Here is a 23,979-nt window from a genome sequence, read left to right as displayed (position 1 = left end):
CAATGGACAGACGTGACTGCGTTTGTTTTATATAACAGTTTAATTATAATACTAGTTTGTATTATGTTGAAACCTGAGCGTAATTGCTAATATACATATTGTATATATCATTTTTAATACTAGCTGTGTACTGCGGCTTTACCCGGGGTATAATCTAGAGAATGCCACGAAGAGATAAGTAGCTTTCTTCTGGTGAATGAATTATTAGAATCGGTTCATTAGTTCTTAATATTACTGCAAAAAAAACCCAAAAGAATATTAACTTCATATTATTATGATATAATCAAAGATGTAGATTTAGCCAAACTACCTACCTACTTATTATATTTCTCTGAATCGGAATGTTACTTTGAAAAATTTCACACCTAAATTCTAATTCATAAAATTATTCTAAAAAGTAAATTTTTTGTCATCTTTATAACCCATATTTCATTATATCTGTAAAAATAACATAAAATCCAAACTACATACACCAAACAATACTTACAATATACGTAAACGTATGTCTGTATCCCCGTATCCATTGAACGAATGAACAAAACAGAGTGATGGTAGTTTCCGCGTCTGCAACTGATAAGCGAGGCGCCGGTAAAGTTGGTAACTCTATTGAGACGAGACACATAGTGGAAATGGAAAATCTTTGTTTATATGTATTTTTCATAGCATTTATGTATCTAGGTAGGATAGGTTCCTACCTATCACTAGGAAAAAGTTTTATCACTATATTATACCCTTAATAGAATGATAAAATTTTTTCCTAGTGATAGCATTGTTTGAAACGCTTTGTGCTAAATAATAAATAGGTACAAATAATTTAGTTTACTGTAATTGTAGGAATATTATCGTTATATGCTATAATATTCCTTTATTCCACTCAAATGGTCAAAATATTATTGTGCCTGTATGAAAAATGTTTTTGTCCTTTAAAAAGAATATTTTTATGCGGTAGAGTAACAAACATACAAACTTTAACAGCAATTAGCGCAACTTTTCGTAACGTATATTGCTCGCATGACTTAAAGCGCAAAAGCTCTTCAAAAGTTGGACGTCAGCGTAATCAGAGGAGTGCATTAAATTAGTTTGAGAATGAAGTGAATTGGTAAAGCGCTGGATGCGCTACATTGCTCTTGTGGCGGTTTGGACACGCGCCAAGCGATTTTGGGAGCTGCAAGTTAGGTACTTATAGCGATTAATTAGTTGTTTAGACATATATTAGATAATTTCAATACTAAAACGTAAGTATTAGGTGGGTTAGGTAGGTAAAGGTGACGTAAACGTATTTAATATTAGGCTTTGTACATCAACAGACGAATGATAGATTTTTGAATGTTAAAGAGTTACTTATAACAACAGATAAAACGCAGAATACAACACACATTATGCACACACATTACACATATGAAATATTGATCATTTATTTTGATATCCGTAAGTGAACTTCAGTTTCTTATAAAAGAATTATATGCCGATGTTAGCAAAGTTATATTTTGCTCTACAAATCTCTTTACAAAATGCCCTAAGAGTATAAATAAGTAAGTGAGTCTGATATGATGATGATAATGCTATAAATGACGTTTATAAAACGCCCTCAGTTAGTCGCATGTACCACAAAAAATTGTTATTTACCGCGGTCCCACTTGTCCCTCGCGAGCTTTACGATTGTCGCTCGATGTTCGGGAATTCGGGAAATCCTTCTCAATAAAGCGTATTTTTGTTCACAAACAATTCATTTGTATTTAAGAGGCGCCTCTTTTGAATGCTCGTCGGTCGTTTACCTTTTTTGTTGGTTACGTATTTGCTGCTATAATTTTTGATTTAATTAAATGCAAAACTTTATCGTAAAGATTTCAAAATGCTCTATTTCTTTTACGAAAAAACTCTGACTCAATTTTGCAATGCTATTTTATCGAATAGGTACTGTATCATCGACGATTAAAATAACTTGTCGGCAGTAAAAATCACAGTTATTGTAAACAATACAAAGATCCGCATAAACAAATGTGTTGTGCGATAATAAAACATTGTTTAGAGACGGCATTTTATTTATTTCTGATCCGCCATTTATAGCTTCCCCGCGTGATACGTGCCCGGATTTAGGAGTCGCAAAATGTGCTATAAAGTTTATGTGGCGATACGACTTCGTGTTTTGGTAGTATTCGAATGTTTTCTAACCTAGCTAGTAGTGTGAGAATTATTGGAATTAGGCTTTGGTCTTCCTAAATAGAACCTCCTTATGCTATATGCAATATACAACTATGTGGGTTCTTCTCCATAGATACTGTTTTCCGAATCGATGGTAAAATATGTTATTGTATATGTATAATGTTTCGGAGATTAATTATTTCAGACTTTACCATACTCACCGATTTTAATGTTATATCCTGTAAAATTTTATGAAAAAATACAATCTTCACATAGAAAGTCATGCTTTCATTCCAAAAAGTTGTATACTATTTTGACATTAGTGCTTTGAAAACTTCCTGTCCAGTTGGTAGCACTGACGTCATTCCCATTGATGTATGTGATAATCTACTTGTTTTGCACTCGGTGACACTCAATCAGAGTACGCGCTATCTCTGGAGTGGCCGCTAATTGATTATATTGGCCAAATGTTTGATTTTTACCCGTAAAAGCATCAGTTGCTATGTATAGGATTCGTAGGAATAAGTAGGTATGTTTGGTACGGTCTTGGAGTTACCATGATGTTTTCACACTGGAAAAAATATTGCTTTAAGACAACATGGTACTGAGGCATGTCTGTCTGGGTTTGATTAAGTTGATGTCATTATTTTTTGGGGTTAAAGTGGAATGTATTGAGGGATAAATAAAATTACTTTGAAAGATGTATGAGTAAAGTTTGGTTTCAAAACTAGTAAAATTAGTAAGTAAAATTATACCATAGTTATGACATGTGGATCTGTTATAAATGTATTGGTTACAAGAGTTTGTATGTTTGTTTATGAAACTTTACAAACCTTGAAAAAATTAATGGTACGTATCAATGGTACGTGGAATTTTATTACGTCATTAAATTTTATAAGCAATAACGTTCATGTTAAGTGGAAGATTTTAAGCAGGGTTGAGAATTGTATATTTTTTCCTTAGATTCCTTATTTCGTCGAAATAAAAGTTCAAGTAACTCTTATTTATATAAGCTTCTGGAAACTGTAAGGCTTCGAGGCTTTTGCAAATCTTTGTTGATTACAACGTCATCTGTACTAACGAAAAGAAGGAAATTTTAGCCGAAAATATTTAACAACTTTCTTGGAATTAACTTGAAAGAATAATGTTATTAGAAATTTTCCGTATGATTAAAAGTAACTTGAATAATTATTTAATATAAAAAATCTAAGATCATTCATTTCACTTCAAAAATAGTAAATTTGAAGAGCTTCCAATTTAACTCACGTAGCTTTTCATTAATCTAAAGATTATGCAGTCTAGACTTGAAACCATCCAATGCAACCAATTTTGAATTTAAGTATTCAAATCTTCACAGGAAAATTTCATAGATTATAATATATCAGTCGAAACTCGATAGATTTTTATGCTTGCCTCTATTTGCTTATGTTTTTACTTTTATAGTGTTCGTTATTAATATTCATAGTAGCTGTACTTTAAAAATTAAATTTTTCATATACTTTGATATCTAATACTATTAAATCTACAATGATTTATTAATTTTTCACTGTAAATGAATCCCTCTCAACAAATGTATATTCAGTTGATACCACATTAATTCGTTAGTCTTCCCCTACCATACATCAAACTTCACGAAATTAACTGTATGATTATTCATACGCTCCCAGGAAATATTTACGCTTTGCTGGACGTAAATATCTGGCAATGACAGGAATATTTATCATTACTAGCGACCACTGATTGCGTGCACGGGTCTAATGTGCGTCCGATTTAAAATTACCACTTTTATTGGTGATTGAAATGAGTAGTTTCATGGTTTCTGTTCGACTGAATAGTGCTTCTTTTGATGCGTATTTTGGTTTATCCTTTGTGGATAAAATTAGTTGGTCTCTGTTGTTTGTCTGTATGTTTTTATTTCTACTTGCTAATTTGTGACAACGGCTGTAATGTAGTTAACAAATAGTCTTTAAAAAAAGGTATTGAATGAAACATTTTCTATATCAGTAGGTTGGCTGTTGTTGGCTCAATAGTAGTATTATAGTGAACTTTGTAATTTATATCAACACTAGCTGTGCTCAGTGATTTTACCCGCATTGCTCCGCTCCTGTTGGTCTTAGCGAGATGATATATAGCCTATATATGGACTTCCTCGATAAATGGGCTATCTAACATCGAAATAATTTTTCAAATCGGGCCAGTAGTTGCCGAGATTAGCGCGTTTAAACAAACAAACTCTTCAGCTTTAGAATATAGATTAGTTTAGATAGAGAATACATTCAAGGTCTAAAACCATACATTTTTGCATCCAATCAAAATAAGGATTGTGTTGTTCTTCTCACTTCATTGAGAGCATAAAATTCTCATCGATTTTCACGGCTCGTTGTTTTGTTTGAAATCTCGAGACGCGGTTTCGACATCGTCTCTAAAATATAACCGAGACAGTGGGTCATGGGCGCCGTTAACTATTTTTCATATAATGTAGTTAAAGCCGTGTCTTTCGTCGGCAAATTGGCTGATTAATTAATTGACTAGGTGAAAGTTAACCTTATTGTTTGTCTGGTCAGATCTTTTATTAGCGATTGTGTTTTCAGATTAGGTTTAGGTTTTGGAATATTGTTACTTCTGCGAATTATAAGTTTAGTCTATCTATGGTTGTTGTTCGATTAACTATCAGCCCCGAAAAGATTTGAGCATTGAATATGAATATCACAATTTTCCTTATTTACTTTGATATTTATGTTTCCCATGAAAATAATAAAATCTATAAATGACTATTTCACGAAACAAAAAACACTGTTTACACGAAAATGTCATCTCTCGAATTCTCATTGAGTCAACGGCGCGAAGACGAGATCTTTCATAACATTGAATCATTGAGGAAATTCCTCGAGCGACGAAAATAATCGAGTCCCGCGTATATAGTGGAAATAAATCATACATTCCCATACCGACGCGACGTAGCTTCCTCCCGTGCTTGGCTTAGTTGGAGACAAGTGACGGTATCATTTCAAATGATTCATTTGAATTCGGTTTTCCAGTGAACGTTTGGGTATTCTGTTTTGATTGAAAGTAACCAGATTTGACGTAGAATGGACGTATATTATATCATCATCATAATTTAAATGTTTCCCTCATTTGATAACGACTATGAAAAGGCTTGTAATTATTGTATGATAGCGATTATTCCGCTAGTCTACTATTTATATTGAAGATTTGCACTGAATGATAGTTTCAGAGATGGCATAATGATATCTAATAGCTTCAAATTTTCCGAAAAAACATTTTCATATACTAAAAAATGTTTAATAATTTATAACTAGGTCTATTCGAAGCCTATAATAACCCGGTTTAGCGTGCAGGCTAACAACACGGAACCCCTTGTAACCTAAATGCAGTTATGTAACAGGATAGAGAAATAAGGCTTCAACGCTAAAGTCACGTTCTGTATGCTCTACTTGATAAAGGTGGTGTTGTTTTTTTCTAAACATTTTACTAGCTGTGCTCCGCGGTTTCACCCGTATTGCTCCGCTCCTGTTTGTCTTAGTGTGATGATATATAGCCTTCCTCGATAAATGAGCTATCTAACACCGAAATAATTTTGCAAATCGGACCAGTAGTTCTGATCTCAGGACTACTGGATCGCGTTCAAACAAACAAAATCTTCAGCTTTATAATCTTCTTTATATATAAAATTCTCGTGTCACAATGTTAGTCTGCATACTCCTCCGAAACGGGTGGACCGATTCTCATGAAATTTTCTGTGCATATCGGGTAAGTCTGAGAATCGGCCAACATCTATTTTTCATATGTACCACGGGCGAAGCCGGGGCGGACCGCTAGTATTAGTATAGATTCGTCTTCTGTGTTAGGAGGGCGGTGTTTTGGATGGACGTTAGTGTGGATTTTCTTGAGGGATATGTGGTTTGTTTGTTTAGACAATGAATTGATTTCATTATTGTTGTTGATATAATTTATAATGGTTTTATTTCCAAATGGTATTTTCGAAGGTGCTTGACCATACTTTATATTTCTTCTCATATTATCAATGTTGTTCATTGATAAGATATTTATTTCTATAGAGTTATTTATATTAGTAGATCTGTGTATTCTTTCTAAACAGGCATTAATGTTAATATGTTGTTGTTTCAATACTTCGAGCTTATTTATTTTTTGCTACAAAAGTACTAAAATTCGAACTTAGATCTGAGCTTACTAATATAAGGTTAATAACACGCAGAAGCTGGTGGTGCAGCTTCACGTCAATAATCGTGACATGTGCACTAAGCCTTAGGTTTTACAGTCGCGCAAAGTAGGTTACGTCGGGCCCTAAGCGAGTATTGGCTCTTATGTACGTCGTTTTCCAGAGTAATAGTTTCTTTTATACCGGCTTTTATATAGCGTATATGTAGTAGGTACTGTTTGGTTTATGTGTGCTGAAGGAATATTTTCTTTGAGGGCTGAATGTTGTCAATAACAAGATGTTTTAATATTTTGAATAAATAAATGTAAATAGGCCGTTCATTTTTAGACTAGGTGTAGTAAACTGTCCAGTTATTTGCATATTTTATTGCAATTTATTGGGCTGGTAATTTCTAATTAGATACTTAAAATTGAAACTTATAACGCATATCATGTATGGTTGAAAAAAACAACAGTCAGAATAAATGCGTATCTTTTAAAATAGTTATTATTGATTAATAGCCATAACAATGAACATAGAAAATACAACGCTGCGCAGTTTCCGTATCAAAACATATGAAAATATGTAAAAATAACCAAAACAACACGATTGAAACAAGGCTGTGGAATGAAGGGAAATATTTGTAAATCTGAACATTCTACTAATTATTTACTTAGAAAATATAATATTTCGTGTGTGGCTTCATTTAGTTTATTTTTAGTGTAGTAAATACTGCAACATCACGCATTAAACATTTTAAGAGGTAAACCTATATGGTCAAGTAAAAAAACATAGTTATATTAAACTAGGCACAGAAAGTTTCTTCAATTGAAATCACTACATAGTCCACTCTATGTCCCTATGTGTGCTTAAATCTTTGAAACTACGCAACGGATTTTGATACGGCTTTTTTAATACTTTAGTTTATAATTTATTAGATTTAAGACAAAGCGGGCGAAGCCGTGGGCGGAGAGCTAGTTAAGTTTATATAGAAGTTTAGTTGTTTGCTGTCTAGGTACCTGATATTTGAGTGTCCAACAACGAATAATAAACCTTGTGCTCCTCAATTATTATTAGCGTAGCTCTCATTAACGACACCGTCAGTGGCACTCCAGCTGACGTGTGTTTGCACAAACATAAGGCGGGTAGATGTACATTTACGATCGGCTCAAATGCACACACATAAACCTGTATGTTTGCGCGCTGTACGCGCCGCGCCTTCGGAGGAACTTTCCTATACGTGTGAAGTGTGACGTCATTGGATGGTTCTTATAATTATTGCACTTAATTATGGAGTGAGGAGGTTCGTGGTAAGGAGGGAGGTGTGATATAATTGAGAGTGCAATTTTTAGTGATATAGCTTTATATGAAGCTTTTGTTGAACCTTTAAAAGTTTTTTCGAAATGTCGCACAATATCAAAATTCAGTTTTGATACCATTAGAAAAATCCTAGTTTGAACGCATTTTCGAACACAGAAAATGCGTTCAATTAATAATTGTAGCGATTTCAAACAACCGCAAAATTGGAAAATTCCTCTAGAAAATACCCTAATCTCTATGTACTTTTATTGTCAAATGATAAAACTCCGAATCGAGCTTTTAGTAAACTTTTGCCATAAATGCACTATTGCATTTATATTTTTTCCTTCAACTTATAATAATACTTAAACATACGAACTCTACCACTAAACAATTCGTTTGTTCATTCATTAATTCGCACTAAAGCTTTTCCGCTCTACGAGCTTGCGCCCGCCCTACACCCATGCATCTGCCCTTATCAGTCGTTCCGCGGACGCCCTGCGGTTCGGACGTGTGCCGCGGGTTATATGTTACGGAATATATTTATATATGCTCGTGTCGAAGTGTCGTTTTGGATTGTCGTAGGTTAGGTAGTGGTGTGTAGTGTTTTTGTTTTTCGATGGTTATTGATAATAAGTAATGTAGGTTGATGAGTATGTAGGTATAGCATTTTTAGCTCGAAATAAAAACATGAATTTTATTGTTAAGATGATTGTATACTGAGTAAATTTTTGTGTCACTTTAACAAAGAAATCTCGGGATTTTTTTTATTTAAAAATTTTTGAAGTAGGTACTTAACTATTAGATAATTTGAAAAAGATAGTATTCAAACTCAAACTCAAACTCAAACATTTATTTATTCAATTAGACTTCTTCTAGAAGCACTTTTGAAACGTCATTAGGTACATATTTTTAACATTTACCACCGATTCGGAAAGCAGTATCTACGGAGAAGAATCGGCAAGAAACTCCATAGTTGCTCTTTTTAATCATATCAGTTTTACAATTTTACAAATTACATATGTAACATCATAATAATTATATTAACATAATATGCCAAAGAACTGTCCTGTGGTTTTTACGCGACAACCCTCCATGGGTTTTTATCGTCCATATATTCCTTAATACTGTAATAGGCTCTCTGAACTAGTACATTTTTTATATAAGTTTTAAATTTAGAACAACTAAACTCTTTAATATTATGAGGAATTCTGTTGTAAAAGCGTATACCTTGACCCATAAATGAATTTTTAACTTTAGCTAGCCGGAAAAATGGCATTTCAATTTTATTTCTGTTTCTTGTGTCATAACAATGTCTATCTCCGACTTTTGTGTGTAAGTAAGCGTTATTGTGTACATATAAAATATTATTAAATATATACTGCGACGGTACAGTAAGGATACCAGTATTCTTAAAGAGATCTCTTAGTGAGTCTCGAGCACGCAAATTATATATAGAGCGTATGGCTCTTTTCTGTAATATAAATATAGTTTCTATATCTGCAGCCCTGCCCCATAGCAGAATTCCATAGGACATTATGCTATGAAAGTAGCTAAAGTAAACCAATCTAGCCGTTTCTTCATCAGTGAGATGCCTTATTCTTCTAACTGCATATGCAGCTGAGCTGAGCTTAGCAGCGGTGGTGGTAACATGGGCCCCCCATTGAAGCTTCTCATCTAATGTCAAACCAAGAAAAACAGTCGATTCCACAGGGTATAATACCTCCCCGTTTAAAATAATATTCCTTTTCACCTTTTTTACATTTGGGAGGATAAATTCTACACAATTTGTTTTTTTTGTATTTAATAGTAAATTATTAGTATTAAACCAATTGGATATGCGTAAAAGAGCAGAGTTTACTTCGTCAACATTTGTGTCATGTCTATCCACATTAAAAATTAATGAGGTGTCATCTGCAAACAGTACTATTTCACACATATCCTCCAAATAATAAGGTAGGTCATTAATATACACTAAGAACAAAAACGGTCCTAAGATAGATCCCTGCGGAACACCTATGTTAATCGGCGCACCGCGAGATTTCTCTCCATTAACGACAACGGTTTGTACCCTGTTCTGAAGATATGAAGCTATGAGATCCTGAGCTAAACCTTTGATACCGTAAAAATTTAGTTTCCGTAATAGAGTGGAATGTTCTACACAGTCAAAAGCCTTAGAAAGGTCACAGAATATCCCCAAAGCATTCTTTGAATTTTCCCATGCTTTGTATATATGTGACAAAAGAGCTACTCCGGCATCAGTGGTAGAGCGCCCCTTTGTGAAACCATACTGTTTGGCGTGCAGTAAACCATTTGATGCAAAATGACTACTTAATTGGTTTAAAATTAGTTTCTCGAAGACTTTGCTCAAAGTTGGTAATATGGAAATTGGCCTATAGTTATTACTGTCTTCTTGGTCACCACTTTTAAATAAAGGAATAACTTTGCTAAATTTTAGTAAATCAGGGAATATACCACAGTCACAACACTGATTAAATATAAACGCCAGTTGATTGGCAATGTTTTCTATGATATTATTTACTAAATTTACAGACATACCCCAGAGATCACATGTTTTTTTTAAATTTAATGTTTTAAAAGTTTTAACAATTTCATCAGCAGTCACGTGTCGCAATTCAAATAATTTGTTACACTCAGCAACATGATCCCTCAATAAAGACTCTGCAAGCGCTGAAGACGAATTTAAATTCTTAGTTATACTAGCAGGGATATTACTAAAGAAATCTTCAAAAGCAAGCGCAACATCAGCACTTTTGTCAATGACCCTACCAGAATTGACAAGTTTTATGGTACTATCATTCGATTGGCTTTTGCCCAATTCACCATTAATAATTGTCCAAACCGTTTTAACTTTATTGTCAGAGTTGCGTATTTTATCTCTGACATACAAACTCTTGGCAGTGAGACAAACTTTTTTAAATGTTTTTGAATAATTTCTAACATAACTAAGAAATGACAAGTCTTTGTTATATTGTTTCATACCATATAACTCGTAAAGAACGTTCCTGCATCTGTGTATACTAGGAGTTGCCCATTGGCTGAATGGTAAATCCTTGGTAATAGTTAAAGATTTAATTTTAAATATTTTTTCATATTCACTATGAATGAACTTAAAAAGATTTGTAAACATTTCACAAGGATTTTTATGAAAGGATTGATCATTCAGGTCAGGCAGTTTATTATCAATATTATTTCTGAATGTATGAATGCCTTTCCTAGTTATAGGCCTAACATTAATTCTTTTAATTGTAGGTATGCAATCCCATTCAAAAACTACTTTCTGGCCACAGTGATCCGAAGTTAGCGTGTTGAGAATATATTTTTCTAAACATTTGCAATCACAGTATATATTATCAATACAAGTTGCAGAAGTAGGTGTTATTCGTGTGGGTTCATCAAAAAGTTTATACAGATTAAATGAATGAAACAAATTAACTATTCGTGTTGCCGTTTGTGTGTGTGAAAGTAAATCAATATTAAAATCACCACATACTATTACCTTCTTTTTACTCCTGCCTAAACGCTTTAATATTTCTTCCATGACTGTCTCAAACAAATTATAGTCACTGGAAGGAGGTCTGTATACGCAAACAATAATGTAACGCTCAAGCTCAACACAGGACAGTTCAATGGTGCGTTCTACAGAAAGGCTAACAATGTCAGTTCGTTCCTTGCATTTTAAACTATTGTGTACAAAAATAAGAGAACCTCCATGAATAGCATTTGTCCTAAAGTATATACTTTTTAATTTATAATTATCAATATTTATTAACAACTGACATTGTTTAAGCCAATGTTCTGTTACACAAAATATTTTAATTTTATTATGATTTAAAAATAATTCTATTTCTAATAATTTGCTAGCCAAGCCTTGAATATTTTGATGTACAATGGAAAAAGGCTGCTTAGCTGTTGTCTTACATACTAGTTTAAATCTAGCTTAGGGCTAGTTTGTCTATTAACACTTAACCTAGGTTGATGTATATAATTACTACTACATAAAATTATAGTAGATCGATGGTCTGCTACTGAACATGTATCAGACTGGTTAATAATTTTATATGCTATTAACATAGCAAGTTCTCTCTTATAGACTACAAGCCCGCATAGGACAAAAATATGGGTCAAATGAACCACCAGGGGACATATCTAGAACGATAGCAGAGCAAAAAATAATAAGATTCATCACTATGCCGTCACTTGTAAGCTGTCCAACTGAGTGCAGATGAGAATTGAAAAGTACAGGTAGACTCGGTAAATTTTGGTCATATATTTTTGTACGGCATTCTTAACCATCGATAGATCCATTAAAAATAATAAGAAACCGCTCAGTGCCGTACAAAAATGGTGGTCCACCAAGTCGGAATTTTTATTTAATTTCCGAGAGTTACCGGGGGTAAATTTGGTCATTTGACCATGTACGGCATCTGTGTCATACTATTGCTATACTGCTTTTAATCCATTATTCCGCAACGCCGTACAAAAATCATGGGGACAAGGGGAAAAAATCGTGAGTTGCAATCCCCTCTCTTTCCCCACTCCAGGGGGTCATTTGACTAAGTACGGCTTCGGTTCCAAAACATTATCTAGCACTCAAAAGTACTATTAAAAGCAATGCCGTCAAAAAATAATTGTTCTTTTAAATGTATACCAATAATCATCTTAATTTCATCGAATTCTTGATATAAAGAGCTGTAAGGTCATTTGACCCTGTACGGGAACTTTTTTTTTAACATGATATTGTAAAATTCAATTGTTGTATAGTATTGCCGTTCAAAAGAAACCGTTCTAAAAAAAGTTATAGAGAAATGCAAAACCAGAAATTTTGTTAAAGTTTAAACATCGTAGATTAATGAAATATAATAGTTTTCTACACTTTATCCGTTGTTTTAAATAGTATTAACATAGATAAATTAGGAAAAAACGATGCCGTACATTTTTGTGCAGACCACATCTTTTAGGCTGATGAAAGCGACGAAAGCTACAATTTTAAGAGTGCTTTATGGCCATTTGATACAGTACGGCATTAACATATTTTTACCCAACTACGGCAAAGCAAAAAGAGGGTTATGGTTGTTTACAGGTCATGTATGTATGTTCATCTATTCCCTCGTAACTTCTAAACTACTTATCAGAATTCGACAAATGACATATCATTAGAGGCGTCTGAATTGTTCACTGGATAACCAACGACCAGCTAGCTAAAGGCTATATGGGGTTTCACAAAATCTAATGTGGCGCCCTCTAGCGGACAAAACATACAGAGTAAAAAAATAAAGTTAAGATAAATATGCAGTGTTTGGTATCATTTGAAAGCGCTTTACTTGTACATTTTGAATATGTATATATTACTAGCATTTGCTTGTGACTTTACCTGTATTCATGGACTGATTGCATATAATTCACATCTTTTCGTTCATAGCTTTTTTATTACTTCATCAATTTAACGGAGTCCATTCCACCTGACTCCGACTTTCCAAGGTGATAATTAACCACCTCGAGCTTCTTAATATTAATGTATATTTATATTTTATTATAAAAATATAAAGCAAACATTTCGTTATATGGATTTTTTTCTTTTTCAGATTTTTCCCCTTTGAACCAACGAAAATGTACGGCACATGAAAAAATATTATCTATGCATAGAATACTTTAAAAATAAATTTATTTCGTGTTGTGTCAAATGACCCCCTGGAGTGGGGAAAGAGAGGGGATTACAACTCTCGATTTTTTCCCCTTGTCCCCATGATTTTTGTACGGCGTTGCGGAATAATGGATTAAAAGCAGTATAGCAATAGTATGACACAGATGCCGTACATGGTCAAATGACCAAATTTACCCCCGGTAACTCTCGGAAATTAAATAAAAATTCCGACTTGGTGGACCACCATTTTTGTACGGCACTGAGCGGTTTCTTATTATTTTTAATGGATCTATCGATGGTTAAGAATGCCGTACAAAAATATATGACCAAAATTTACCGAGTCTACCTGTACTTTTCAATTCTCATCTGCACTCAGTTGGACAGCTTACAAGTGACGGCATAGTGATGAATCTTATTATTTTTTGCTCTGCTATCGTTCTAGATATGTCCCCTGGTGGTTCATTTGACCCATATTTTTGTCCTATGCGGGCTTGTAGTCTATTATATCTAGATGGCAGATACACTGTATTCCTTGTCAAACAAAAAGATTTTGTACAAGAATTTATGTCAAAATATATAAATGCATCACTATGATGATTTGTTAAGTTATATAATTTTAAGTTAATATTATAGATAAATCTATTTTGATTTTGTGTCAAACCAGGCAAATATGGTAATGTACACAACATAAATTTGCATTTTGTTTCACTACTAATTTTCAACATTTTTTGAAATCCTATATCAATGTCATGTTTTTTTAAATTAAAACTATCTCCGTATAATATAACAACAATACTATTTTCATTAAAACTAAAATTATCTAATGAATTCATGATATATGTAAATGAACTATTAGGAGTGCAAAAATTGCACCTGTTATATGATGCTCTGTTTATAATTTATTTAGAGACAATTTAAAGATAAGAAAATCAGGTCAAGTGCAGTCAGTACAATGCATCGAGATATTAAATGACTTCCGTTATTTTATAATTATTATTTAGAATATTAGCTCGAAATAAAAACATGAATTTTATTGTTAAGATGATTGTATACTGAGTAAATTTTTGTGTCACTTTAACAAAGAAATCTCGGGATTTTTTTTATTTAAAAATTTTTGAAGTAGGTACTTAACTATTAGACAATTTGAAAAAGATAGTATTATCACTTGCACCTGTTATATGATGCTCTGTTTATAATTTATTTAGAGACAATTTAAAGATAAGAAAATCAGGTCAAGTGCAGTCAGTACAATGCATCGAGATATTAAATGACTTCCGTTATTTTATAATTATTATCTATACTTATAATAAATCTGTAGAGAGGCCAATTCTGTACATGAAATATATTTAAAAAAAAACTATGAAGGGGTGATAAGGGATCGCTACTGATGCCAAAAATGCAATCAGTAAAATTTTTGTCTGTCTGTCTGTCTGTCTGTCTGTCTGTCTGTCTGTATATTCGTTATAGAAACAAAAACTACACGACGGATTTTAACCAAATTTGGCACAATTATTCTTCATACTCCTGGGCAGGTTATAGTAAAAGAATCATGTAAATCGGTGTAGAAACACCAAAGTTATACATGAAATACGCTATAAGTCATCGCGCGTGAATACAGAATCATGCCATAAGGATTATTTTTGTGTGTCAGTTGCCGCGTTCGACGCGCTTCGCGGCGGGAGCTATAAAAAGGCGGCGGGTCTGCACCCGTTTCGCGTTGTCATGGCATCACGTGTGAACGGCTGAACCGATTTCGATAATTCTTTTCTATTATATTCCTTGAAGTACGAGGATGGTTTTTATGTAGAGAAAACGTAAATATGTACCACGGGCGAAGCCGGGGCGGACCGCTAGTTTAGAATATTTATAATGTGATGCATATATCTAAAGTGTTGAGTCACCGATAGCAAAAGGGGAAAATATGATAATTGTTTAAAAATAATTGTACAGATAAATAAATATAAATAGTTAGTAGGTATGTGTGTATGAATAATATTAGTACTTAAATCTATTTTTCTAAATATAATACACAGAAAACTAATAATTTATTTATATATAATCGGAATTGCAAATAGTTTCCAATCACTGTTTTCGTATTGGTTATTTTGTTTTCAATTGAAATTATCATAAGCTTTGTTTGTTTTAAACTTGGTATATTTTATCTTCTATTGTTAAATGCAGTTACCAAATAAGGAACTAAGTACGTTACACAGTCAATGTAAAAATATATCAACTCTACTTGCAACTCAAACTCAAAAATACAACTAGCTTTTAAAAGCTTTATTAGTGTGTTATTTCTTAATTTCGGCGCAAAATTATGTCTAGAAAGAAATATTAACGTGTCTAAATCATACTTTTTCCTACTAACCTATTAAAATAATAAATTAAGTTAGTATGTTTGTTACTCTAACACACATAAACGACAGGACGGATATGAATGATATTTGGCACAGTTTTTGCATAAACCTATATAATTAAATATCATTGCTTTAGATGTATTATTTGTAGGAAAAAACGAAGTTGTATAACCCATGCTATATCAGAAAATCATATGTAGAAAAAGCAAGAATAATATTATAGGAAAATAGCTGTTTTTATACGTTTGTAAAAAATGGTCATCCAAAGGTTACACATGCAGGAAGTTAGATTAGCATATAGTTACGGTACTAAATTAGCCCTTAATGCCTGTGTATGGCACATAGCAGGACGGACGATTGATTTATTTCTATATATCTCTAGATTATTCAACATACTATTATTTATCTTCTCGGAAATAAACGATCTGGTACTTAGTATATTATGATGTTGGAGCGCAGCTTTCTAGTGATTTTATTCATTTTAACATGACAATGCTGTTTAGCTTATTTCGTGTTGGAAATTAATTAAATTTCAATGTGAAGGTTTATCGTTCTCTAGTCTAATACTTATACTTTTTAAATAATTAAAAATTAAAATATGACATTTTGTTATATCTTTTAAAAAACGTGTTTTTAATTTTTATGAACAACCTGCCGCTAAACTAAACAGCTACTTATATCTTCGTGGCATTTCTTAATGACGCGGACGTAGGTACGTACATAATTGCACAAAATAACATCTAATGAGATATACCAATGCAGTAGTAGTCCTTTAGGAAAAGCACTAGCATCTGGATAATATGAATAGACGAGTATTTGACGATGACGTCGGTGTTAAAAGATTCATTGCTCTATATATTATCAGTACTATGTATTTCGGGCAATAACTGAAAATGTACGCGCGTCAGATGCAATATTTATATGTATATATATGTGTATATGATGCGGTAAATAGATTTACGAGATTGTAAATTTGTGAAGGATGCGTATTAAGAGCAACGTGCTATTTCCTAGTTTCCAAGGGGGCAAAAGTTATTGTAATAATTGGTGGTTTTTGGGGTCATTTCGGGATGTTTATGCGAATATAATATTATGGAAAAAGTTGTGTGAATGTTCGCTGTGAATGCGTATTTGGTTATCCATTAGAGGTCGTTTAATAAAGGAAAATATACTGAAAAATTACATTAATTATTAAAAAAATTCATATGCATTCTTCCTGGAAATTATTATCAGAGATAAAACAAACGTGAAATGATTATCAATGCCGATTAATTTATTTCTGATTGTACCATTATTATACCATACCATACCACATTACCATAATCATCGGTTTAATAAATAACATTAAAAAAAAATAATTATTTATAAACATATTTCAGTATTTAAACTATTCTTACCATTTAATTGAACAATTTTACAAGTATTTAGCTTATTACCATGAACACAAGTGATCAGTGACTTTATAGTGTACTCCAGTGAAGTATAGTGTACTCTAGTGTAGTGTAGTAAATTCAAAAACAGTTTTTCACTTTTACTATGAATACAAGCGATCAGTGATTTTATTGTGTGCTCCAGTGAAGTATAGTTTACTCTAGTGTACTCTTGTGAACTATAGTGCACTCTAGTGTACTCTAGTGTAGTGTGGTACGACACAAAATGGCGGCACAAGCCCCGCCGCGCGTGTCGCGCAACGTGTCGCTGCCGGCCGGGCGACAGCCGGCAACTGTTGGCATGCTGGCGAGGCGGACGCTGTCGGAGAGGTGATGGTTGTTGATTTGTTGTGTTATTAGGTGTTTTAGTGGGTTTGATTGAACGAAAGCAGTGTGATGGACATAGGAATTATAGAGGGGTGCTGATGTGTAGGAAAATAAATAATATTGTGGATATCGCGTTGTAATAATAAGTTTATTCGGTAATGTATTTCACGCTCGATAAGTTACTCTCCTGTAGTAAATCTCTTACCGTATGACTACAGAAGCTACTAACTTTTCTGTACTGTATCTCTAATACCTAATTTTATAGTTATATTTGTTGTTTCTCTTATTTTTATTGGAGGATATAAAGCGCATTCAGTGGTAACTAAAACTGTAGCTACTATCCCGTGTAGAAACATCGTGGCCTTCCAAAAAATATAAAATATATACAACTTTTTCTCCAAGCATTCAAAAATATTATTTCACAAATAATATTTAACGAAAAATGTGTAAGTAAATCATATTGCTATGCGTTTATCGTAATTGCTTGTCACGTTACACGATAATGTGCCCGTCAGATATTTGTCAGGATGCGCCACTCATGTGACGGAACGAATTATCAATGCTTTTTTTTAAAACATTATTTTCTATACAAATAATATTGAAATATTAAAAGAGACTTTAATTATTGAAATGGAAATGAGGTCTTTGCTAAATGGTTTTTTTTAATGTTTCATAAAATTTATTGTAATAGATCGACGTGGTTTACATGTTTATAATGTGCTCTGAATTTTATTCAATTAATTTTATAATAATTTAAATGTCATGCTTTTATGCCTGTAAAATAAAAATTATAAATAATGATTGATTTTTTCAAAACGGTTGCTTCTATTTCTATTGTAATGTGCAACAAACAGACACGTTAATAACACATTATTTTTTCATCGCTGATTTAAAATATTAAGTTTAAATATTCACAAATCGGGGTAAATTCCACCAGTCTAATCTAGCTACTAGTCGTATAATCGATGTAGGTTATGTAATACGTTAGTTGTTACTAATTGGATTATAATATTGCATTTAGAAAAGTAATAATTGAATAAACAGTACTTTGAATGACGACCGTAATGGATTCCGTTGAAGTGTGAGGGTGTTTTTAAGTGGAATTTAATCGTGTTAACCTTTATTTCATGTTTTTATTAAGGGAGGGTACAGGCAATTATTATTTTGTTGTTTTATTATTATATGAGATTAAGTGAATGAAGTTTGCCAATTAGCCCGAGTTGTTCAAAACTAAAATAATTTTGAATGAGACCTTTCGATATTTTTGTATTTTTAAACAATTCTTAAAAATTACTTGTGCTCATAAAGTCTTGATAATAACGTATTCTGACGCAAGCAATTGTCTATGTTTGATATAAAAATTTATACAGCAATTGATATTTCAAGTAAGAAAAATTATCCCAGGCAGTGGTTGGTTCATTTGCATTAAATTTAGAAGAAATATAAAAGTCTATCATAAAAAATATTTCACGGACGAATAAAAGGAAAAATTTACTTATACATCTTTCTCTAGTAGTTGTATACTGAAAATCAAATGCTACCTTGAACATATCTGCAAAGATACAGATTCTATTAAAGCACATCCGGCAATCCGTCAAACGGTGAAATCTATTTAAGTCACTCTTGCAGTGCGTATATATAGAAACTAAATCAATAAATTGTCTATCAATCACAATCGTAAATCCCAGCCGAGGTGTTCAAGGATAATAATTAAATATATTGCAATTTGATCATACGTTATTTATGGATGTACTTGTGTATGATTTGGTTTAACAGGGACGTCATTTAATATGGATGGTAGAAATTTGCGTGTTTCTTATTGACAGAGTTAAGAAGGAATAGAAGGTCGATAAAGCACTGCTGCAAGGATTGCATAAAGTGAAAAACTTGCGTAAAAGATCATAAATAGATATTGTCTTTTTCAAACAGAAAAGCTTACTTGTTGAAAGAACTTAATTCTTATCGTTGACCTTGTTACTACGATAGATTCACTGCTGTATATCCCTTAGTTACTGGTTCATTCATACAGCTTACTAATCTTTATGGTCTATAAGTTAAATAATTGCGATTAAAACCCGTCACATCTCGTCATACTGTCAAAAAGTGCGTGGACTTTGCACAAACAGTATCAGATGTGCGCGCGCGCGTTCCGGATTTAGTGTAATAACTTCCCCCACATGTTTGTAACTCGCTTCCTCCCGACCTTTGATTCTGCGTCTAATTATACCCATTTCTATTGTTTTCCCGGAACCAGAGCCGAGTGCGATGTGCGATTGAGACTTATCGGTACCTACTAATCATTCATCGTGTTGAACGGGTGATGGATTTTTGGGAAGCGTTTGATTTAGTTTGTAGTTGTGTTGTGTGCTTTTGTTTGGTTGTGTGGGTTGGGTAGATTGTTCGAAGAATGTATATTGGCAGAATGAACACTTCCTAGTTGAATTAATGAAAGAAGAACATTAATGACATTTCAAGGATTATTTGAAGATACAATAGTGCTATAATGAATTGACTACAAAGATATAGGTCGATCTCGTCTATAGAATTTTGCAATTTTAAATTAAACGAAAGTGGTAAGGGATATATTCCATGCATACATAATGCATTGGTGCTGATTTTGGTAGCCAAAATAAACCTCTCATTATCAAGACGTCACACGAACTTCGCAAAGCAGTCCAAAACAAACATTTCTTTTCCGTAGATATTTTCACAATTGAGGAAAAGTCCATTATTCGAATCCGTGGAAATTTTCATCGTTGGCGGCAATAGCCTTTGATTGAGATTTTAATCGATTTATGTAAATAGGCAAAGCTTCGATCATTTTCCTTTTCACTTGAGAAATTATTACAATTATTCAAATTAGATGAAGCATATCACAAATACTCAATGTAACTTTATCGAAGCGTACGTAATTCATTCATGTATAAACAAGTGAGCATAACTACGCAATTCCTGTGAATTTAGTGGTTGGTTGGCATATTTCACTTATGAGCTAGATACCTACAATTTCTGGAATGTTCTGATCAGTTATGAAGGTATGTTAAGGTGTTACCGTACACGTATTGAATGTTGTGTGTTAAGGGTATGGAATGTCATGTATTTGTGAGATATACCTCATGAATTTATATGCCCTAAAAGTTTTGCGCTAGGTGCAGAATCCTGGAAGTTTCTATATGACTTACATTTCTATATGAAACTTCACTATAATTTGGTTTGAAGAAGACTGAAGAACGTTCTTCTTGGTATTTATAAAGATTTTTTCACATGCAAGTTTTCCTTCATGGAAAATATTGTATGGAGCTTTTAAAAAAAGTGCAATATTTTAATTATATAATATTGTTTTATATTACAGTGATTTGGAGCCAGGAGCGGCGACAGCGCCTTCCGGCAGCTCGAGCAGTTCGAGTTTGTCGTCTAGAAGCAACGAGAGCAACACTGTCGCAGCTGAGCAACAAGGTGGTTGTTATTTGTCAATTTCTAGAGAATTTTTAACTGACTACATAATATGACAATTTGTTTAGTTGCAGCGTGCTTACCGTATCGTTAATCAACTATTGTAGGCTAAAAAAAATATCGGACAACCCACATGTGAGAATTTTCCAGACATTGAGAATTTTGTAAAAAGATTTTACAAAATGTATGTATGTATATATGTATATGTATATATGTAGTACAATGTTCTTTTATTTGAAATTTGGAAATTGGATTAAGCCCGCAATAATTGACAGGTAAAAAGCTGCATTATTAGTTGTCAGAAATTTATTATATTTTTTGAGAAGGTAGAAAACGTATTTTAACACTAAATTTAACAAAAAAAAGACGGGTTGCACTCCGGAAGTGCCGGCAGAAGTGAAAATTTGATTATTAACGTTGAGCATGTTTGATATTTTGGAATGGTATCCGTCTTACGCTTTTTCGATCAGGTCACGTGTCCTGACGCGAGTGCTCAACGCCGCTAAAGAAGTTTTCACTTCAAAAAATGTTTCATGTTTGCATAAATGGGTCTTTTTGTATTATTGCATGCAGTATATAAGCTTTTTTCTTAAATAAATAATGTGTTATTCCAGACTGGTCCGAAGAAGAGGAGCCGTTAGCAGCGCAGTGGTCGGACAGCTTGCCGGCCGCCGTGCGCGACAGCGTGGTGCTGTGCGCCCGCCTCAGGAAGCGCCAGGAGGTCATACATGGTGAGGGTTCTTCTAGTAGCTTCTGGGTTCAATTCTTTAGTAGTTTTATGGTCTGGGCAGTATTTTGGTGTCAATGATAGTAATGTTGTAGATATATAATATGTCATGTTGTAGGTGTTTTTATGAATGAATTGAAGCTATATACCTAGAATTTCTAGAATTAAATTAAAGATTTCGTATTTAGGTATGTATGTAATTGAGAAATTTTTTTTATGATCCACTTTAATAATCACTGCAGAAATGTCACCTGCAAGAAAGGAGATTGCCCAAGTGACTATGGCACTTGGTATCGCAATCAAACTTATTGTGTCAAGATGAAATATAGCTCAATTTAAAGCTTGATGTTAGTACTTTTAGATATGATTAAAGTTTTTATGTAAATAAGCCGCAGTTCGCGACAATAAAAATAAAACAATAGTTTTATTTAACACTTCAAAAAACTACTTAATCGAGTTTAAACTAACGATGAATGTTAAGTTTTACATTTATTACATAGGTAATATTTTAATTTACAAGACAAATGTGAAAAGTAAATCGTAATTTAAACATTATTTCAAAATAACATCGAACAATGCGTCGAACACATTCATTTGACATTTCAAATAGAAACTATGACATATGACGCTTGCAAGAGAGATAGATATAGGTATGTGTCAAAACAAAACTTTTACTTTTATTTCTATTTATTCGGTATAATTACAACTTAATAGTGATAAATATGATCATTATAAATACAAATAAGAATTAACAATATCACGAACACGTGACACAACTAGTATTTTACCGATTCCATACGTAGTCATACATGTTTCAAAAGAAAAACTTTTACTATTATTTCAATTTATCCGGTTTAATTAAGACTTAATATTGATACATATGATCATTATAAATACAAATAGGAATTAACAATATAACGAATACGTGGCACAAATCAAATTTTACCGATACCACCCGTGGTCATTCTCCTTTGGTATTATTAGATGTTTGTATTCTGTTTAATTTTTTGAATTTTAAATTTTATCTTTCTTAGGTGCCATATAAAATTATGTTTATATCTATGTTAAGCATCATTGTATGTATCTGTTCCCTGTCATGTTTTAATTTTTAACTGTCTTTCTTTTGTGGCAAATGAAATATCCTTTTGTCTATATTTATTATCTACGCGCAATTGACTCTATACGCTTTTTCGTACTGTTATTTTTCATCTGTACTTTCATGTATTTCTTTTACCACGAATATTATAATTCGTCTCGCAGAGCTAATAGTATCGGAGGGGTCTCACGTGCGCTGGCTCAAAGTGCTGGGAGGGGATTTCCTCCGCCCACTCGAACGGCAGCCCGCATTGTTGCCGGCGGACGAGTTGCGAGCTCTGTTCCCGAACCTGCCCGCTGTGAGGGAGCGGCACGTGCGGTTGTATGGCGAGCTGCGGGCGGTGCGGAGTGAGGCCCCGCAGCACGTGGTCGGCGTGCGGGCTGTGGCTGATGTCATGCTGAACACGGTGAGTGGGGAGGGGAGGGGTAAAATTGACAGCATTTTCAGTAATTTGTTTATTACTTATCAATGTTTGAGTTTGTGTTATTAATGAGTTAATAATTAAGGATTAAATTAATGAGTCTATTTTAAATCAAGGTATTTACGCAAACTACTTTCTTATGCAAACAAAGTATGTACTTATATTTAATAATGCCAATACATAAATGCTATCCATATTTTAGTTCTTTTTTTTTTGTTTCTTTTTAGATCTTTCAGGCATTGAAAATCAATTAACAAATCCTACTGTCCCTAATAATGTAGAAGAATAAGAATATGAATGCTAAATAAAATCAAGGGAAAATATAAACACAGTCATATTGAAACTTATTTTTAGCTGTTGCCCGCAGCTTCGCCTGCGTGGAAAAGATAAATAAACATGATACAAATTTTCATCCCCTATTTTATCCCCTTGGGGTTTGAATTGATCAAAACCCTTTCTTAGAGGACGCCTCCGTCCTAACATCTACCTGCATGCCATATATTTCAGCCCGATCCGTCCAGTGGTTTGGGCTGTGCGTTGATAGATCACTATATCAGTCACCTTTGAGTTTTATATAATATATAATAGATTTAAACACTCTTTACTATCTATCGTCTCAGTTGGGCGAGGCGGGCTACGCGAGCTGCCTGGCGCGGTTCTGCCGCGGGCAGCGCATGGCGCTGGACGCACTGCGCGAGCGGCGCCGCAAGAACAAGGAGCTGCACCAGTTCCTGGCGGGCCGCGAGCAGCTGCCCCGCTGCGGCCGGCTGCAGCTGCGCGACCTGCTCGCCTGCGTGTGGCAGAGGTACAGACACTAAATAGACACACAACAAGGAGCTGCACCAGTTCCTGGCGGGCCGCGAGCAGCTGCCCCGCTGCGGC

General features: G+C 33.5%; 1 protein-coding gene across 1 annotated transcript in view; it reads left to right on the top strand.

The window, feature by feature from the left end:
• Nucleotides 1–23,979, top strand: part of RhoGEF2 (Rho guanine nucleotide exchange factor 2) — a 191,327-nt gene that overhangs the window by 145,863 nt on the left and 21,485 nt on the right. Inside the window, exons 23-26 of the mRNA XM_089711831.1 lie at nt 20,753–20,856; nt 21,468–21,584; nt 22,841–23,082; nt 23,718–23,902. Coding sequence (XP_089567957.1) covers nt 20,753–20,856; nt 21,468–21,584; nt 22,841–23,082; nt 23,718–23,902 — 648 coding nt within the window. The remainder of the gene's footprint in view (nt 1–20,752; nt 20,857–21,467; nt 21,585–22,840; nt 23,083–23,717; nt 23,903–23,979) is intronic.

Source organism: Colias philodice, chromosome 27, assembly GCF_061535455.1.
Source record: "Colias philodice isolate Cphi_HAF_F1 chromosome 27, ilColPhil1 Martin Lab GWU primary, whole genome shotgun sequence".
NCBI classification, from domain to species: domain Eukaryota; kingdom Metazoa; phylum Arthropoda; class Insecta; order Lepidoptera; family Pieridae; genus Colias; species Colias philodice.
The sequence above is the reverse complement of the archived record's forward strand: the minus strand, read 5'-3'. Positions and strand labels throughout refer to the sequence as shown.